This window comes from Protopterus annectens, chromosome 12.part0 (genome assembly GCF_019279795.1).
Source record: "Protopterus annectens isolate FY-2018-M chromosome 12.part0, PAN1.0, whole genome shotgun sequence".
Taxonomy (NCBI): Eukaryota; Metazoa; Chordata; order Ceratodontiformes; family Protopteridae; genus Protopterus; species Protopterus annectens.
Genome location: NC_056746.1, coordinates 173,222,897 through 173,238,424, shown reverse-complemented (window position 1 = coordinate 173,238,424; position 15,528 = coordinate 173,222,897). Strand labels below are relative to the sequence as shown.

Sequence of the window (15,528 nt, the reverse complement as noted above, 5' to 3'; positions counted from 1 at the left end):
CAGTGTTTTTAGGTTCATAGGTGTGTACTAGGCTAATGACCCTAGAGCCTTTTACAACCCTAGCCCATAGGATTACCCAGGCATCGTGCCACCCGACCTTAGTTCCAAGAGCTTCTGTCGAATAGAGCCACTGGAGTGATCGCTGGGGTGAATTTTCTGTTTCCCATCTACTCATCAAGATTTCTGTTGAAGAGGGTCAGGGAGGCGCTCCGCTTCACATGTATGGGAAGCTTATTCCATGGCATGGGCAGTCTCTGGGTTGTGAACCTCTCCCTCCATCTTGTTCTGTTGATTGTGGTAATGAGGTTGAGGTCTCTGGAGCGTGTAGTGCGGAGGGATTGGGATTTCTTTAGATGTAGCATTTCTAACAAAGCTGGGTCAGACATGGCTTATAAGTCAAGCAGAGATCACCTCTAAGTAGGCGATATGATACAGAGAGTAGTTGGAGTTTTTTGAGTCTGTCCATATAGGACAAGTGAAAAGCTGCAGAACTTTCCTCAGTCAGTCTTTCTTCTTCACTTTTTGTAACTTATTTTTTTTTCAGTTGTTCTGTATTTCTTTTTCCTAGCATGCCGGCAGTACACTTACTAGCCTGTTACTGACAGTTACCCATCAACACAAAAGTCTACCGATCTTTTCTGTTGATTTTCTGTTTTCATGCTGTGAGAGCTAGAGTTAAGCTGTTACTCAATGTGCAGCCATCTTGGAAGTCTCACACAGTTAAGGCTCTTATACATAACAGAAGCAGAAAGCCACAATTCAGAGTGGAGAGCGATGATGATGAAGCAGGATGGTAATTCAAGAAATAAGGAAAGGATGGAATTTTGGTTGCAGATCCTTAAGGAAGATGACAGTCATACAAAATATTTTATTTATAAAGTAGCAAAACGTATTCTAAGAACTAAGCCAACATGGGAATTGAGATTATGCTTTTAGGGATGACTGCAACTAGGGTTACAAAGAAAAGACAAGGGGGGCTGTAATATCTTGGAGAAAATTGGCAAAGGAACCAAGGTATTGGGAACAAATAATTAGAGAGGGAAAGGTAACAGGATGGGAAGAGGCCAAGAACCTCATTTGGATTGCTGGCTAGTGTCTGCCTTCCCTGTCAGGGATTGACAGCAGTATAGACATAGGATAAGGGAATCCTAATTCAAAGACATGCAGTGGTTGAGTTTTTAATTAAATCTAGAACAGAAGCTGCTGTTAAAAATGGATAATTAGTAGGGCATATAAATATTGATCAGTAACTATAGGAATCAAAGAAGGTCAGAAAAGATTGGGAAGACAGATTAGATAAGCAATTCATAAAGAAAACATGGGAGGATTTATGTATGGCTCCCAAATATGCAACAAAAGCTAAAATATTTAGGATTTTTGACTGTAAGTGTTTGCATAGCTACTTTTATAACTCAAGCAGACTCCAAAGAATTTTTCCTCAACTAGCTGGCAAATGTTGGAGGTATAATAGAGAAGAACGAGGTACGTTGGAGCATATGTTCTCAGAGTGTAATGAGTTGTCAGACTTTAAAAATTCCCAACAGAGTACTCTTTCAGGAATAATGGGAGAGCAAAAGAGTGTAACTAAGGAAATTATTTTTTGAGCTAGGTTACAGAATCTGAATTGCCTAGACATAGTAAAGCCTTGTTAAATTTAATTCTAGTGGCTGCCAAAAGAGCAATTACTAGAAAATGGAAATCAAAATCTAAACCAATTATACTTGTAGTGAATAATGTAACAGAAATAAAAGAACAGGAAGTGACATCCTTAGAAAAGGGTATAGGTGAATTACATAGAAAAATGTAAGTTGTGGGAGTAACACATGCAGAAAAATATTTTGGAGGAGGAATGAGGTTTAAGAGAATGCAAAAGAACTGAACAATTTATCCAATGTTGCTTTATTTACATGATATACACACACACACACACACACACACACACACACACACACACACACACACACACACACACACACACACACACACACAGGTATAACTGCATATTTGATGTCTAATGTTTGTAAATGGGAACTTTTTAATATGTTTTGATTACTTTTATATAACTATAAGTTTGCCTATGTCACGTGATAATTGGAAAAGGGGTATCCCTGTTTCTCTTAATATAAACTACTTTATAAGAAGGATCAATAACCTGAATTAAACTCTGAGCCAAACCCAGTAAACTACTCCTGCTTAAGGAATTTTGTGGAGGACAAGATACATGTTTAGTTTTGTGTTTCATTTCCTCAGGAAAAATGAGGTCAACAGTGTTGTTAATGGAAGCAGCAGTTTCCCCAGAGATGGATGCAATATTCTTACAAAATGGAAGCCTTTCCTGTTCCCTCTCCCAAGACTAACAACAGTGGCTCTCCCTTCCCCACTGAGGTGACCCCAACAGCCACAGAGGATGTGGTTAAGCCCAATCCATAATGGCTGTAGGTGCTATACCAGAGGGATCCAGGGTAAAATTTGAATAGTCTGAGGTATAGACTGTTTGCTTGTGTTACTTTTTTTCTTTTTTTATGGCTGGAAGAATGACCGGCAGTTTGTTCTATGATCAAGCTGAAAATATTGCCTTTTTCCCAGGGAAAACAAGCAGCAAAGCCAATAAAGCATCTTAAAAAGTCACTTTCGCATAAAAATCACAACAAAAAGTACTTTAAAAAATTTTGGCAGCCCCCAAAAATAAATTAAACAATTTCTCCACAGAAAAAAATGGCTTTCAGTTACTTTAAACAACTTTAGCACTCTCATTTAAAAGTACAATACAGTTTCGTGACAGACAATTAAAACATAAACTCATAGCTTTAAAATAACTCTCCTGAACAGGAAGTGTTATTAAATAAACATTTTTTTTTAAATGGAAGGTTTCCCCTCCCTTTTTTCCAAGCAAAAGGACAGTGCAAGCCAACCGTTGATCCTCAAAAGCCTCAGAAAAGCATATCCTTTGGTGTCAGGAAAGCTCTGAAGGGCTTGGAGCCCAAACTCTTTTTAGTCAGCTTATCTCAAGCTGACTAATGGCTTGTGGGCGTGGAAGGTGCCCTGAAGCTTTGGAAGCTGTCCTGCTGTTATATCCTTTGCAGGATATAGCTAAGGCTATTGCACCAGTGTTCAGTATGATGAACATCACATGATCTTACAATTCTGTGTTATTGCAGGGGGCTACATTGTCAAACATTCTGGGAACAGTGATAACAAGGTTTTGCTCTATATCCAGAGGGCGAGTTTTCAGCAATGTAGTATTTAGACTGGTGAAGTTACAAAGTGACAACTCACTTGAGCTGCAGCAAACAGTTTGTACAAGTCAAGTTAGTGGAAGAAAAGAGGGACATCATTCCTTTTTCTACCTCCACCCAATATTACTCTGAATTAATCTCATACCCTAGCTCTCTCATACAAAAGGCCATCAGTTCAACAAAACCTATAGGTCAACAAATGTAGCAGAACAAATGTACAGGGCTTGACTTGTATCCATGATACTTATTTTTTCAAACATTTTTACATACCACACAGTCATCTAAATTGTACATGGTTTCCAGATATCATGACCACTTTGTCATTCTCTGTGATACTTTGCTTCTAACTGTTGATTTTTGTGTGCTTTTATTTTGTCTTTGAAATTAGAACAGTTCTTGCACCTAACTGTAGATTCAGGATGCTTTTGTTTTGTTCTTTTTAATTACAGATACTCCATTTTGGAATGTCTGGACAAATTAAACTTGCTTTCTAGGATGTTTTCAAGTTGGAGGCTGCAGCTGCATCCAGTCTTTGTTTTCCCTCCAAAGTGTCTATAACAGAGAGGTTATTCATGCACCTTACATCAGCTATGAAAATTAGACACATTAAAATCTGGGCTGCATGAAAGAGAAGTATTATTTATGAAAGCATTCATTTGAAAATGTCTCTCTGGCTCCACTCCACCTGTAAAGGTTGTCTTTTTGCTGTGTTAGTACTGTGCAAAGGATTTTGCAGTTACAAATGTTGTTCAGTGTGCTCTAGTTATTAATATACTTTTCTTTCTATTTTAGCAATGTTACAGTGTCCTCTGTAATGCCCATCAGTGGAGAGACCGTTGCAGTTGGCTTGGTGTCCAGTGCTGTTGTGTATCCTTTGTACTTGGTAGCACTAGTTCTCTTCCGCATGGCTCGTAGCAGGGTGAGAACATAGAGAAACCTTTGATACTGGAGTCTCACATTAATGTAGAAAACATTGTGCGTTTGCAAAATTAATGAAAAATTAGTTTTATTCGGACTCTTCCTGTACACAGACATGCTATTTCCAGTCTACATGGTAGTTATTTTCTCTTCATCTATTTTCATTTTTCTGGTTGTATCATTAGACATGCAAAGACAGGAGTACAGTAGTTTGGTACAATGAGAAATTCCTTTTTCCATTTTCATCCCCATAGCACTCTACTTTTGCTGAACCTAAGTGTTGCGTTTTGGTGTGTTTGACAGGCGTCTTGGTAGCTTTTAGTTTCAGACTGAGTGAACTGAAGATCAACCGGTTAATTCTTTGAAGTTGTGTGTGTGTGTGTGTTTGTGTGTGTGTGTGTGTGTGTGTGTGTGTGTGTGTGTGTGTGTGTGTGTGTGTGTGTGTGTGTGTGAGGGGGGCTATAGGTTAAAAGTACATTAAGCTGTAAGTAAAAGATTGTCATTTAGTTTTCAGAACTATCTCCGCAGAAGCAAGATATAATTTAAAAAATGTTGCCAAGCCCATCCAAACAGTTGAGAAGAGAAATGAGCAAAGAGGGTTAGTCATGAATGTTGCTCTTTAGCTATTTTTGACATTATTGTACTTTGGAGCTGTATGGTATACTCAGCCTTTTGCACTGTAGTACTGAAGTTTACTTTGTGACATAGCGATGCTCATGACATGGCAGAGAATGACTGCCAGATTGTGGAGCTTCCTACACTTTTTGGTTTACATATGGTAGTTGCTTACATTTTCTTGCTTGACTATTGTTTAAATTGTTAATTTCTAAGAAAAACTAGTAATGGATTTTTTTTTTTTTTTTTGCCGTGGTTGGTACATACAATATCTTTGATAGTGAACAAGGTAGTGAATGAAGATGGAAGGAAGGAGGTATGGCACTGGGAGCTGGGGTCATGGCATGTGCTGCAGTTTAACCGAAGTATCATTTGGATTTAGTTTGAAACAGTTGATCCAGTGTTGTCTGTTTTCATCCAGTTCAACTGTGGGTTGCAGGATCTGACCTCGGCACTGAATCTGAATCTTTTTGGTTCCAGGGCTCTGACTCCTCCCCAGTTCATAATTCCCTGAACTCCACCTCAGTACCTCAGATCTCGTTTGCCACCTGAAGTGTTCAGATACATTTTTTGAGGGCTCCAGAGAACTGTATCCTTTACTGCTGTTTTGCTTACACCAAGAGAAGTTTTTCCTCTCTAACTGGCTTACTTAATACAATTAGGATATTTGTCTTAGAATTTTTTTTTGTATATTATTGTTTATAAAGTGTGCTATGCTTTTCTCTGGTAGATATGTTTTCATATTTATACTTCGCATCAGCAGTTACATTAGTGTTTTTGCCTTGGCAGTTTGGGTCATAGCTAATGGGCAAAGGTTTAAAAAGTGTACAGAGTGTGGACACAAGCTCCGTCCTCAGGGCTCACAATCCTTATGTGTTTATTGCTTTGGCACTGTCCATCTCAACAATGTGACAGACCTCTTTCTCCTTTATCTCCTGGGCTGTTCAGACTAGGAGGGGAAAAATTATTGTTAAGGACCTTCTTCCCTCTCAGATAAAGTCTGCCATGCCATCCACTTCTTTTTCTCTTCTTCTTCTTCCACTGGGAAAGACAAGAAATCTAAGGACAAGCAGAAGGAAAGTAAGAAAGAGCATCTTCTGGGAACATAGAGTGCTGGGCCATCTACCTCCACTAGTCTTTCTTATCCAGGTCTGATCCATCCCTTGGAGCTGGCTATCTCGGATCCGATCTGCCCCAGAGCATCTTTGCCAGAGCCAGTAGTACATGTTGCTTCAACTCCTGCAGGTTTTCTTCCTCTTTCTGCTCTGAGTTGCTTGAATCTAGAGGAGAGTTGGAGCTGAAGCTTTGGTGCCATGGCTCCAGGGGATGGGTCGACACACATGCTGCCGGAGCAGTGTCTTTCCCTCAGCACCTCAGCTCTTGGTGGCTTGGCACCAAGATCAGTCTCGAGGTCTCTCAGTTCCAAGCCTTCTCTCCTGTCAGGGGATGTGAGGGTTCCAGCAGGGCCAATAACATCCTCTGCCTTTGAGAATTTTGAACAGGTCATTAAGATTACGAGGAAAAAGGTACTTGTATCCAGATCGATTTCATCCAACTCCTGTCTAGAGTCTGCTTCTCCCCTTCCTTTTAGACAGGGACAGTCAGTTCCACATGGTTCACAGGCTGCTTGCTATAGTAACTCCTAGTTTGATTTGGAACTGTTCAACCCCCCCCTCCCAGAATCAGTTCATAGAAAGCTGACATGCAAGTGGAAGCACTTGGACTCTTCTTCAGAGTCCATCACCAAATTACCAGAATTGGATGAAGGTGAAGTTTCCCCCCAGATCCCCCTCTGAAGACATCACCTTTATCAATATCCTTCAACTGATGAAGCAGAGAGGTGGATGGTCCACTGATAACTCTTCTCCAGATGAGTCCATGTTTCTGGAACCCTTTGGAGACCGCTCATCTTCATCCTGGGTGGCACCTCCCATTGACCAACTCATTGATTTGATGGCTCAAAGGGCATGGAAGGACCTTGATGTGGTGGAGCCTATCCCTAAGAAACTGGATAAAATTTTAGCAACATCAACAGTCTGCAAACACTGGAGCAAAGGTTCAGTTGTGAATGCTTTGGTAGTAGCAGTGACCACAAAGAAGGAACTATCTATAGAAACCTTATTGGTCCATTTCCCCTAACAGAGGGTCTAGGGCCATGGATCCATTTGGGAAATGGATGTATGTTTCAGCAACATTTGCCCTTGAAGTGCTGAACTACTTAGCCCATACCACCAAATTTCAAAGAGACCTGATCATGGAGATTTGAAGTCGCTCTTGGGTTTTGGTTCAGCAGATGTCTAGAAGACAGTGGAATTCCAGCTTTCTACCTTCCAGTCTACTTCTAACATAGCCATGTGACCCTTTCTAATGCAGTTAATAGCATGGCCAGAGCAGCAGGCACCAGCATTATAATGCATTGACATGCTTGGCTGCATCTTTGTGACTTTGTGGAAAGCTTCAAGACGTCTTTCATTAATGCCCCATTTGACAGGTCTACCATGTTTGGACCTAAATTGAAAGTTACTTTAACTAGGAGACAACAGGATGGTAAGACCCTTTTTAAGTGGTTGGAATCCAATTTTCCCCTCCCCAGAGATCCTACTGTAGGAATCAGAGGGATGGAAAAAAGATGTGATTCCAGAAGTAACAAAGCTATTACCAAGACACTCCTGGTGACAAACCCCCTCATGGCAGAAAAAAAGGTTTCAATAATGGATGTCACCGGAGAGGCAGCAGTGAACCACAAAACCAGGGCTTTCACAATCCCTTTACCAAAAATGAAGTTATGTCTTTACCATAACGTTCCATCTGTGGTGTCAATCTTCATTCATTCTTGATGAATGGGACTCTGTTCCGACCCCGTGGAACTGGCTCGGCCATTATACAGCACGCTCCAGCCAAAAAACTCTTGAGCTAAGCCTCTACCTGTAATGCCCCTCTCTCCATTACCTCAGATCGAGTTTGCAGCTAAGTATAGAAGGATAACAGAAGCTCTGTCTAAGTTGAAACCTAACAGCCTCCCAAAACAAAGTCCAAACCTCCAGCAGTCCTTAGGAGGAGGCTGGAGGGTGGGATGAATGAAGATCGACAACACAGATGGAACGTTATGGTAAGGACATAACGTCTTTATCTGATGTTGTCAGTCTTCATTCATTCTTGATGAATGGGACAGAGTCCCCAGCTACTTTAGGTCCTGGGTGGCCCTAAGAAAGGATATTCCTGAGCACCACCATAGAGCCAAAAGATGCTCTTCCTCTGGAGGCTACATCCAATTTGTAATGTATGCTAAAGGTATGGTTAGTGGCCCACGTTGCGGCGGCACAAATTTCTTTCATGGAAGCCTTTCAGTGAAGACAGGTGAAGTGGATACAGATCTGGTGGAATGAGCTTTAACCTGCACAGGAAACTTGAGGTTATCATGATTGTAAATGAAAGTAGCACAGTACCTAAGCCACTTTGATAAGGTAACTTTTGAGACTGGTTTACCCAAAGTTGAACCTGAAAATGACACAAACAATTGATCTGATTTTCTGGATGATTTGGTTCTGGCCAGATAGAAACATAACTGTCTGTGAACATCTAACAAATGTAAGCAATATTCACCTTTATTTGAAAAAATTGGAAAGAAGACTAGCAAATCTTTAGTCTGGTTAATATTAGATTCTGAAACCACTTTAGGTAGAAAAGAAGGATTGGTTCTTAACGACACCCTATCCTTATGAAAAATCATATAAGGATGTTTCACACAAGGCCTGCAATTCAGAAACTCTCCTGGCAAAAGTAATGGCCACCAGAAAAAGAGTTTTCCACAATAGGAACTTAAGATTGCAAGTAGCTGCTGGTTCAGATGGCTGAAGGACTAAGGATTGTAATACTAAGGTCAAATCCCATGGAGCTGTAGGATCCTTGATTGGGGGTTTTAGATGTAAAGTGCCTTTAAGAAAGGTTTACATAATCAATGGGAAATCGGAATGATCATCAAACCTATTGTGGAAATTGGAAATGGCTGCTAATTGGATTTTGATGGTGGGAGGAGAAGCTCCCAGTTCAAAAAGGGAAGCCAGAAATTCCAACACCTTATCAACCGTGGCAGACAAGGGATCTAAATTATTCATACAAGCCCAGATTGAAAATCTCTTCCATTTTCTAAGATAGAGCTTCCTGGTGTACAGTTTATGAGACGCCAGAAGGATCTTTTGTACTGGGGAAGGTAATTTGCTCTGCCTGGCAAGTAATGGAATTGGAGATACCAAGCCGCCAGCTTGAAATTGTGAAGGTTGGTATGCACCAGTCCCGGCAAGTGAGACAGCAGGTCTGGATCTGGGTCCAGAATCCAAGGATGGCGAATCAGGTGAGGCCAAAGGAAGGGGAACCAGACTTGACTGGGCCAATAGGGTGCAATTAGGATCACTTTCCTTCTCAGTCTTTGGGCTTTCTTCAAGAAAAGGAGACTGAGAGGGATTGGGGTTATAGATCACATTAAAGGTGGGATAAGTTTTGAAATAATTTATTGTGGTCTCATTTTTTTATAAAACAAAAACATAGCATTTTAACAGGGGTGTGTAAACTTTTTATATCCATTGTACAAATTCCTGGGTGCTAATCATAATTTCCAGAGGTTGAACTATACCATTTTCCCTTCCTCCCATCAAGAAGAAGAAAGTTCCCAGTGTTCCACTGTGTCAATGTGAGCTTGCAGCAACAGCAGAGATCTCCAAGCTGCTAGAGAGAGTCATGCAGCCAGTCCCCAAAGACCAACTAGAATCCAGAGTCTGCTCAAAGTTCTGTTTAGTATCAAAGAAAACGGGACCTCAGGCCCATTCCAAATATGAGCCATTGAATTAGTACATAACACATACAAAGTTCCAGATGGTCACACTTCAGTCAGTTTTGCCTGTGCTGAGGAAGGATGACTGCATGTGCTCCTTAGATCTCAAGGATGCTTACTACCATATCAAAGTAGACAAGCATTTCAGGAGATTTCTCTGTTTCCAGCTGGGAGCCAATCATTATCAATTCAGAGCCCTGCCATTCAGTGTCACCACAGCCCCCAGGGTGTTTACCAAGATAATGGCAGCAGTGGCAGCGCACCTCAACTGTGAGCAATCCGTGTCTCCCACTCCTCGATGATTGGCTCCTGACTGCTACTTCCAGCAACATACTGGTGAATCATCAGGACCTTCTGCTCCAACTGTTGTAAGACCTAGGCTTCAGAGTCCATTTCACCAAAAGTCATCTTATGCTTACTCAGCAGATCAAATTTATTGCATGCCACCCGAATACAAGCTTGTAGATTACCCGATGTCCTGATTCCAAGGTTCTTTCTATGCATATAATTGACACTCAGTTTCTTCACCAACCCTCACCATTAGCAAAACTAATTGTTATGTCTTCTGTGTCTAATGGCTTCCACAGTCTTCATGTTTTCCTTTTCCAAATTGTACATGAGTGCTTCAGTAGCTACAAGTAGAGCAATGGTACAGTTTTATCATCCACTTCATGCCAAGGTTCAGCTTACTCTAATTTGCAGGACACACACATCTGAGTGGATAATGTTTCATTCAGTAATACAAGGACGTCTGTTCCCTACAGACCTCCCCTCCACCTGTGGTGGTAGTGATGACGGATGCATCCCTTCGGGGGGCATTTCAAAAGAAAGACTTACAAGGCAGTTGGTCATAGACAGAAGCCAATCTTCACATCAGTGTCGTGGAGATGAGGGCAGTCCTTCTGGTCCTGCAGCCCTTTCAGGATGTTCTCCATAGGGGTGTGATATCAGTACAGATGGACCATATGTCAGTTGTTTGGTACATCAGCAAACAGGGAGGAACTCGCTCTCATCCCATTTGTTCAGAAGCCATGAGAGTTTGGCAATGGGTGATGTCTTTTCAGTGCATTCTAATAGCAGTGCATATCCTGGGATCATCCAGTATACTGGAGGACAAGTTGTGCAGGTCTATCCTGATGCTTCACGAATGGTCCCACAATCCAACTATGACAATCTTGATTTTCTTTCACTGGGGGAAACCTTGCTGTGATGTGTTTCTTCCCACCTAAACAACAAATGCAGCAGTTACTTTTGTCTGCTCTCCCCACAGGGACAGTCATTGAGGGATGCACTTGTCCACAGTTGGACACCAGGTCTCCTCTATGCCTTCCCCCTTTGCCATTGTATGCAAGGCCAGGGTGATCCTCATTGTCCCTTTTTGGCCTTGACAAACTTGGTTTTCTTTCCTGTGGCCTCTACTAGTACATCTTCCATGAATGCTGGACCACTATCCAGATCTCCTAACACATCTGTCCAGACTGCCTACGCTGGATGAGAAAGTCATGAGATTAATCGCTTGGTTTGTCCAGTTCTATCATTAACTCTTAGATGCCAGGCTTCCCACTTAAGTTGTGTGAATCATGTCAGTGTCTCAAAAACAGACAACTACAAAATATACCATAGCAAGTGGAAGAAATCCAATGTATGGGCCATGGCCAAAGGTTTGGGCCCGTTTTCTGCACCAATTAATTCCACTTTATAATTTTTGTCAGAACGTTTCCACAATGGCTACAGTTTTTCAACAATCAAAGTCGCAGTGGTGCAGCGATAGTTTTGCCTCACAGCAAGAGGTTCTCCCGTTCGATTCTCGGCTGGAGCGCCTTCTGTGTGGAGTCTGCATGTCCTCCCCGCGGTCGAGTGGCATTCGAAAGACATGCGTAGAATGGGCGTGCCTTCTTTGAAGGTTGGGCGTCGAGCTGGCACCACAGCACACGTAAAAATAATCTACTGCCAATCATTAGCGGACCGGAGTTCCGCTGTGGCGAGCCTTAACTGGGAAAAGCCGAAAGAAGAAGAACAAAAAATGCAAATAGCAGTGACCTCTAGTTTTCACATTGACCAGAATGATAATTCTATGACTACCTTAAGAATGTTTAAAGCCTTTTTAAGAGGAACTTTTCTCCTAAGACCCCTATCAGGGACCCGGCACCATCATGGGATATTACCATCATGTTGCAAGCATTGATTCGTCTACCCTTAGAACCAGCAGCACCAGCTGATTTAAACTTCCTGCCCTGGAAAATAATTTTTCTAGTGGCTGTTACTTCAGCCAGGTGAATCTCTGAGATGCAAGTACTTTCATGCAAACCTCCATATTTGGTCTTTCACAAAGACAGTTTCCTTAAGGTCTAATGCATCTTTCCTTCCTAAGGTGGCATCGAAAACTAGTCTGAATCAGTCAATAACCCTACCAGCCCTTTTTCCAAGATATTCAAACAAAGGTGAATGCATGCTACATATGTTAAGCATCAGCTGAGATTCTACCTTCATAGGACCAAACCCTTCAGAAAATCAGACCAGTTATTTGGGGCATTCTTAAAACCCAAGTTAGGCAAAGCCAATGGCTAAGACAACTCTGTCTGGATTGTTATCTGAATGCATTTCCTTTGTTTACAGTAAGATGGGCTTGACTTTAAAGTAAAATGCTTAGGGTATAAGCATTATAATAAACTTGAATTTGAACTTGAACCAGGAATGCTGGGGTTATAGTTTGAATGCTAATGATATAACTGTAGGCAACTATTAGCTAGTGTTTAAGCCAGTTTCACATGTTATTCATCACAAGCACACAGGACCCTGCAAGACTCTATGAGTAATAGCAGCAGTACACAAGATTATTGAACAAGGCAACACTCCAATTCCATTCCATTCCATTCCATTCCGTTTGTGTAACGGTAGAAGGAGACAGTAAGCTTATGCACTCTGTCATTTAATTACCCTTCCTTTCATCCTCTTCCAACTGTCCCATGCTTTGTTTTAATGTCTTTTTGGATTCTGTCCCCATCTCCCATTGCATCAGTCAATTCCAGTGGTCCACAATGCTTTCTGTGCAGCAGCACTTTCAGAGATTCAAAAGCATGGCCTTGCAGAGATCCAGGATAGTCCATGTAGTCTGCTGCCTGTGCCCCCTCCTTCCCCATCTATCCTTCATGTTCAGAATGACCCTTCACATTTCCCTGACACAGTCTTGTACAACACAAGCATATATCCCTGTCTCTTCTGATCTAAGTGAAAAGAGCTCTAGCTCCTGTAGCCTGTGATCATATTCCATATTTTGTATCCCTTATATATTTCTTTAGCTTTTCTCCAGATTCCTTTCATCAGCCTTACATCCATTTACATGTATGTCCTCTAGAACTGCATGCAGTACCTATGTTATGATTGAGGCTGTGAAGATATTACCTCTGGAATCTGTCCCCCAGAGTATACACCCCAGTATTCTGTTTTTTGCTGTTTCTGTCCATTCACTCTACTCCCAGTGACCCAATCCAGGTTTGATCAGTATCCCAAATCAATTTTATACTTTATGGCATCAGTTCTACTATCCCAGCTGATGCTTCTCACCAAGATTGCTATGACCTAAATGTAGTACTTTGCATTTCTTTGCAAAGGACCTCATCTGATATTCTTACAATTTTTTCAGCTTTTTTTCAAACCCTGTGCTAGACCCTTTCCTCACTCCTCCACTGCTGCATCTTATTTTGTCATCAGCACTCAGAATGTGTTCCTGTTACTCTATTCCCTGAGATATGTCTGTGGCAAACACATTGGATTACTCTACCCAGGCTGACCTTTGTGGTACTGCACTAATCACCTTCCTCCTAATCTGAGACATAGCCCATCTCTTATAATACTGTGTTTAAACATTCAACCATGTGGTTAACTAGCTCCTCCATATTGGTCCTACCACCAACCCTTCTAGTGTTCTGTCAGCCTCCTGTGTGGAGTTGAATCAGAGGTCTTCCTGAGTTTCATAAAGAATGTCTATTATATTTACAGATAGTGTGTATGGGGTCCAGCCATCACAAGGGGATAATGGGGTGCAAACACCTGAAAAACAGAATTGTGAGATCATGTTATATTGTGTCACAGAAGTCATAAATCGGAATCAGGTTTAACTTCACAGCTCTTTCTGGCATTTAACCTATGCTGGTTGTTGTCCTAGAGATTTTTGTCCTCTTGGAAGTGCTACTAGCCTTTTCTTTAATATTCTTTGTATGATGACTTCTAATGTGGCTGCACATTGAGTAACAACTTACTTCTAGCTTTCCCAGTGTAATAACAGCAACTTAGTAGAGAAAGCCAATGGACCTAGATCAGTTTGTAAATTTCAGTAACTGGCTAGTAAGTGCACTGCCTGGATGCCAGGAAGAAAGAAATACAGAGGACCTGAAGGAAAATCTGCTACAAAAGGTGACAAAACATTGACTGGGAGAAGTACTGTAGCTGTTCAGCAAAAAGCAGTGAAAGCTCCAGACGTGACTTCATTAACCTAGAAGATAGTATAAGGCAACTACACACAGACATGACTAAAATAAATGAAACACTGATGGAGTATATCAACTCACACAGTAAAAGGCTGGACAAAATGGAAGAAGCTTTTTCAGATAAGGTGATAAAACTGCAAAATCCAGAGGTGAAAATGAAGAAAAGACTGATTGACTATGGGACTGCACAAGAACAGGTGTTTCAAAAATAATAGAATTAGAGAACAGCACATGTAGGGGAAAACCTGAGATTTTCTGCTGTATCCGAGAAGCTGGAAAGAACAGACTATATTAATTTTATGACAGCACAAATAAGCAGCTGGACTGGTATTCCACAACAATAATTGTTAATTGAAATGGCACATGATGTGTATGCTCCAATCCTGGCTATCAGAAAATAACCTAGACCTTTAATAGTAAAGATGCAATCTTACCAGTAGAATGAGCTGATTGTAAGAAAACTGTGACAGAAGGATGAAGTACTAAAAGTGGGAGAGATCTGAGTGTTTGGGGAGAATGTCTACTCACTGTACATCAGGCAGAAGAGGAGTAAATGTATTCCATTATTCAGAGGACATCGAGAAGCAGGTGTGAGATTCAAACTGCTGTACCCAGCTCTCTTCAAAATTGTTTTACCTGGAGGAACAAAATCATTTTTTGATGAAGTACATGCTGAGGAAGAAATACAAAAGTTCATCCAGCAAAAAGTGAGCTGTGAAACCAAAGGAGATTCTGATCCTTGTTTTTCTGGTAATAAAGACCACAGAGAGACTGTGCCAGTGAAACCTTTTCCAGTGTTTCAACAGAAAATGCTTGGAGAGGGGAGAAAAGCAAAAGAGTTGACTAGAGGAATAAATAGTACATTGGAAATGAAACAGAGACAGGGTTTGGGAGATGGAGATGAACAGTATAGAACAAAAAATCTGTAAGTATTGGACTTTCTTGGACTTTGTTAAACTTGTAGGGGACAATAAAGCATATACCCTACTTCATTCATTAAGAAAAATACTCAGAAGAAGGGAAGACAAGGGAGAAAGTTAACTGCAAGTAAAACATTTTTTTCTTAATAGTACTATTTAAATAGTGCATGATTTTCTTTGCATGTCATAAAGTAAAGTTGTTCAGTTATGTTTAAGTGTAATAGGGATACTAATGTAAATAGGTACTCTTGATTTTTTTTCTTTTTCCCTTCTCTCTTTTTTCTTGTTCAGTTTTAAGAAATGTAGGCACTGCAATGCAAAAATAAAAAGATCTGGTTAAATGAGCATGACAAAAGAAAAATAGTGTGCTTTTTCTCATTCTCGCATAGTGGAATGACTGGGTTAAGGCCATAAGCTTAATATAGTAACAGGTTTTAAGAGAAAGCAAGTAAATGAAAAAGAATATTGAATATTATAAGGCTTTTTTCCTAGTAAACAGTTTTGCGTCTGGTTCTCATGTCTCT

The 15,528-nt window shown here is 40.9% G+C and overlaps 1 protein-coding gene across 1 annotated transcript in view; it reads left to right on the top strand.

Moving 5' to 3' along the window:
• PKD1 (polycystin 1, transient receptor potential channel interacting) overlaps positions 1–15,528 on the top strand; it is a 2,476,043-nt gene that overhangs the window by 1,603,492 nt on the left and 857,023 nt on the right. Inside the window, exon 31 of the mRNA XM_044088902.1 lies at positions 4,029–4,155. Coding sequence (XP_043944837.1) covers positions 4,029–4,155 — 127 coding nt within the window. The remainder of the gene's footprint in view (positions 1–4,028; positions 4,156–15,528) is intronic.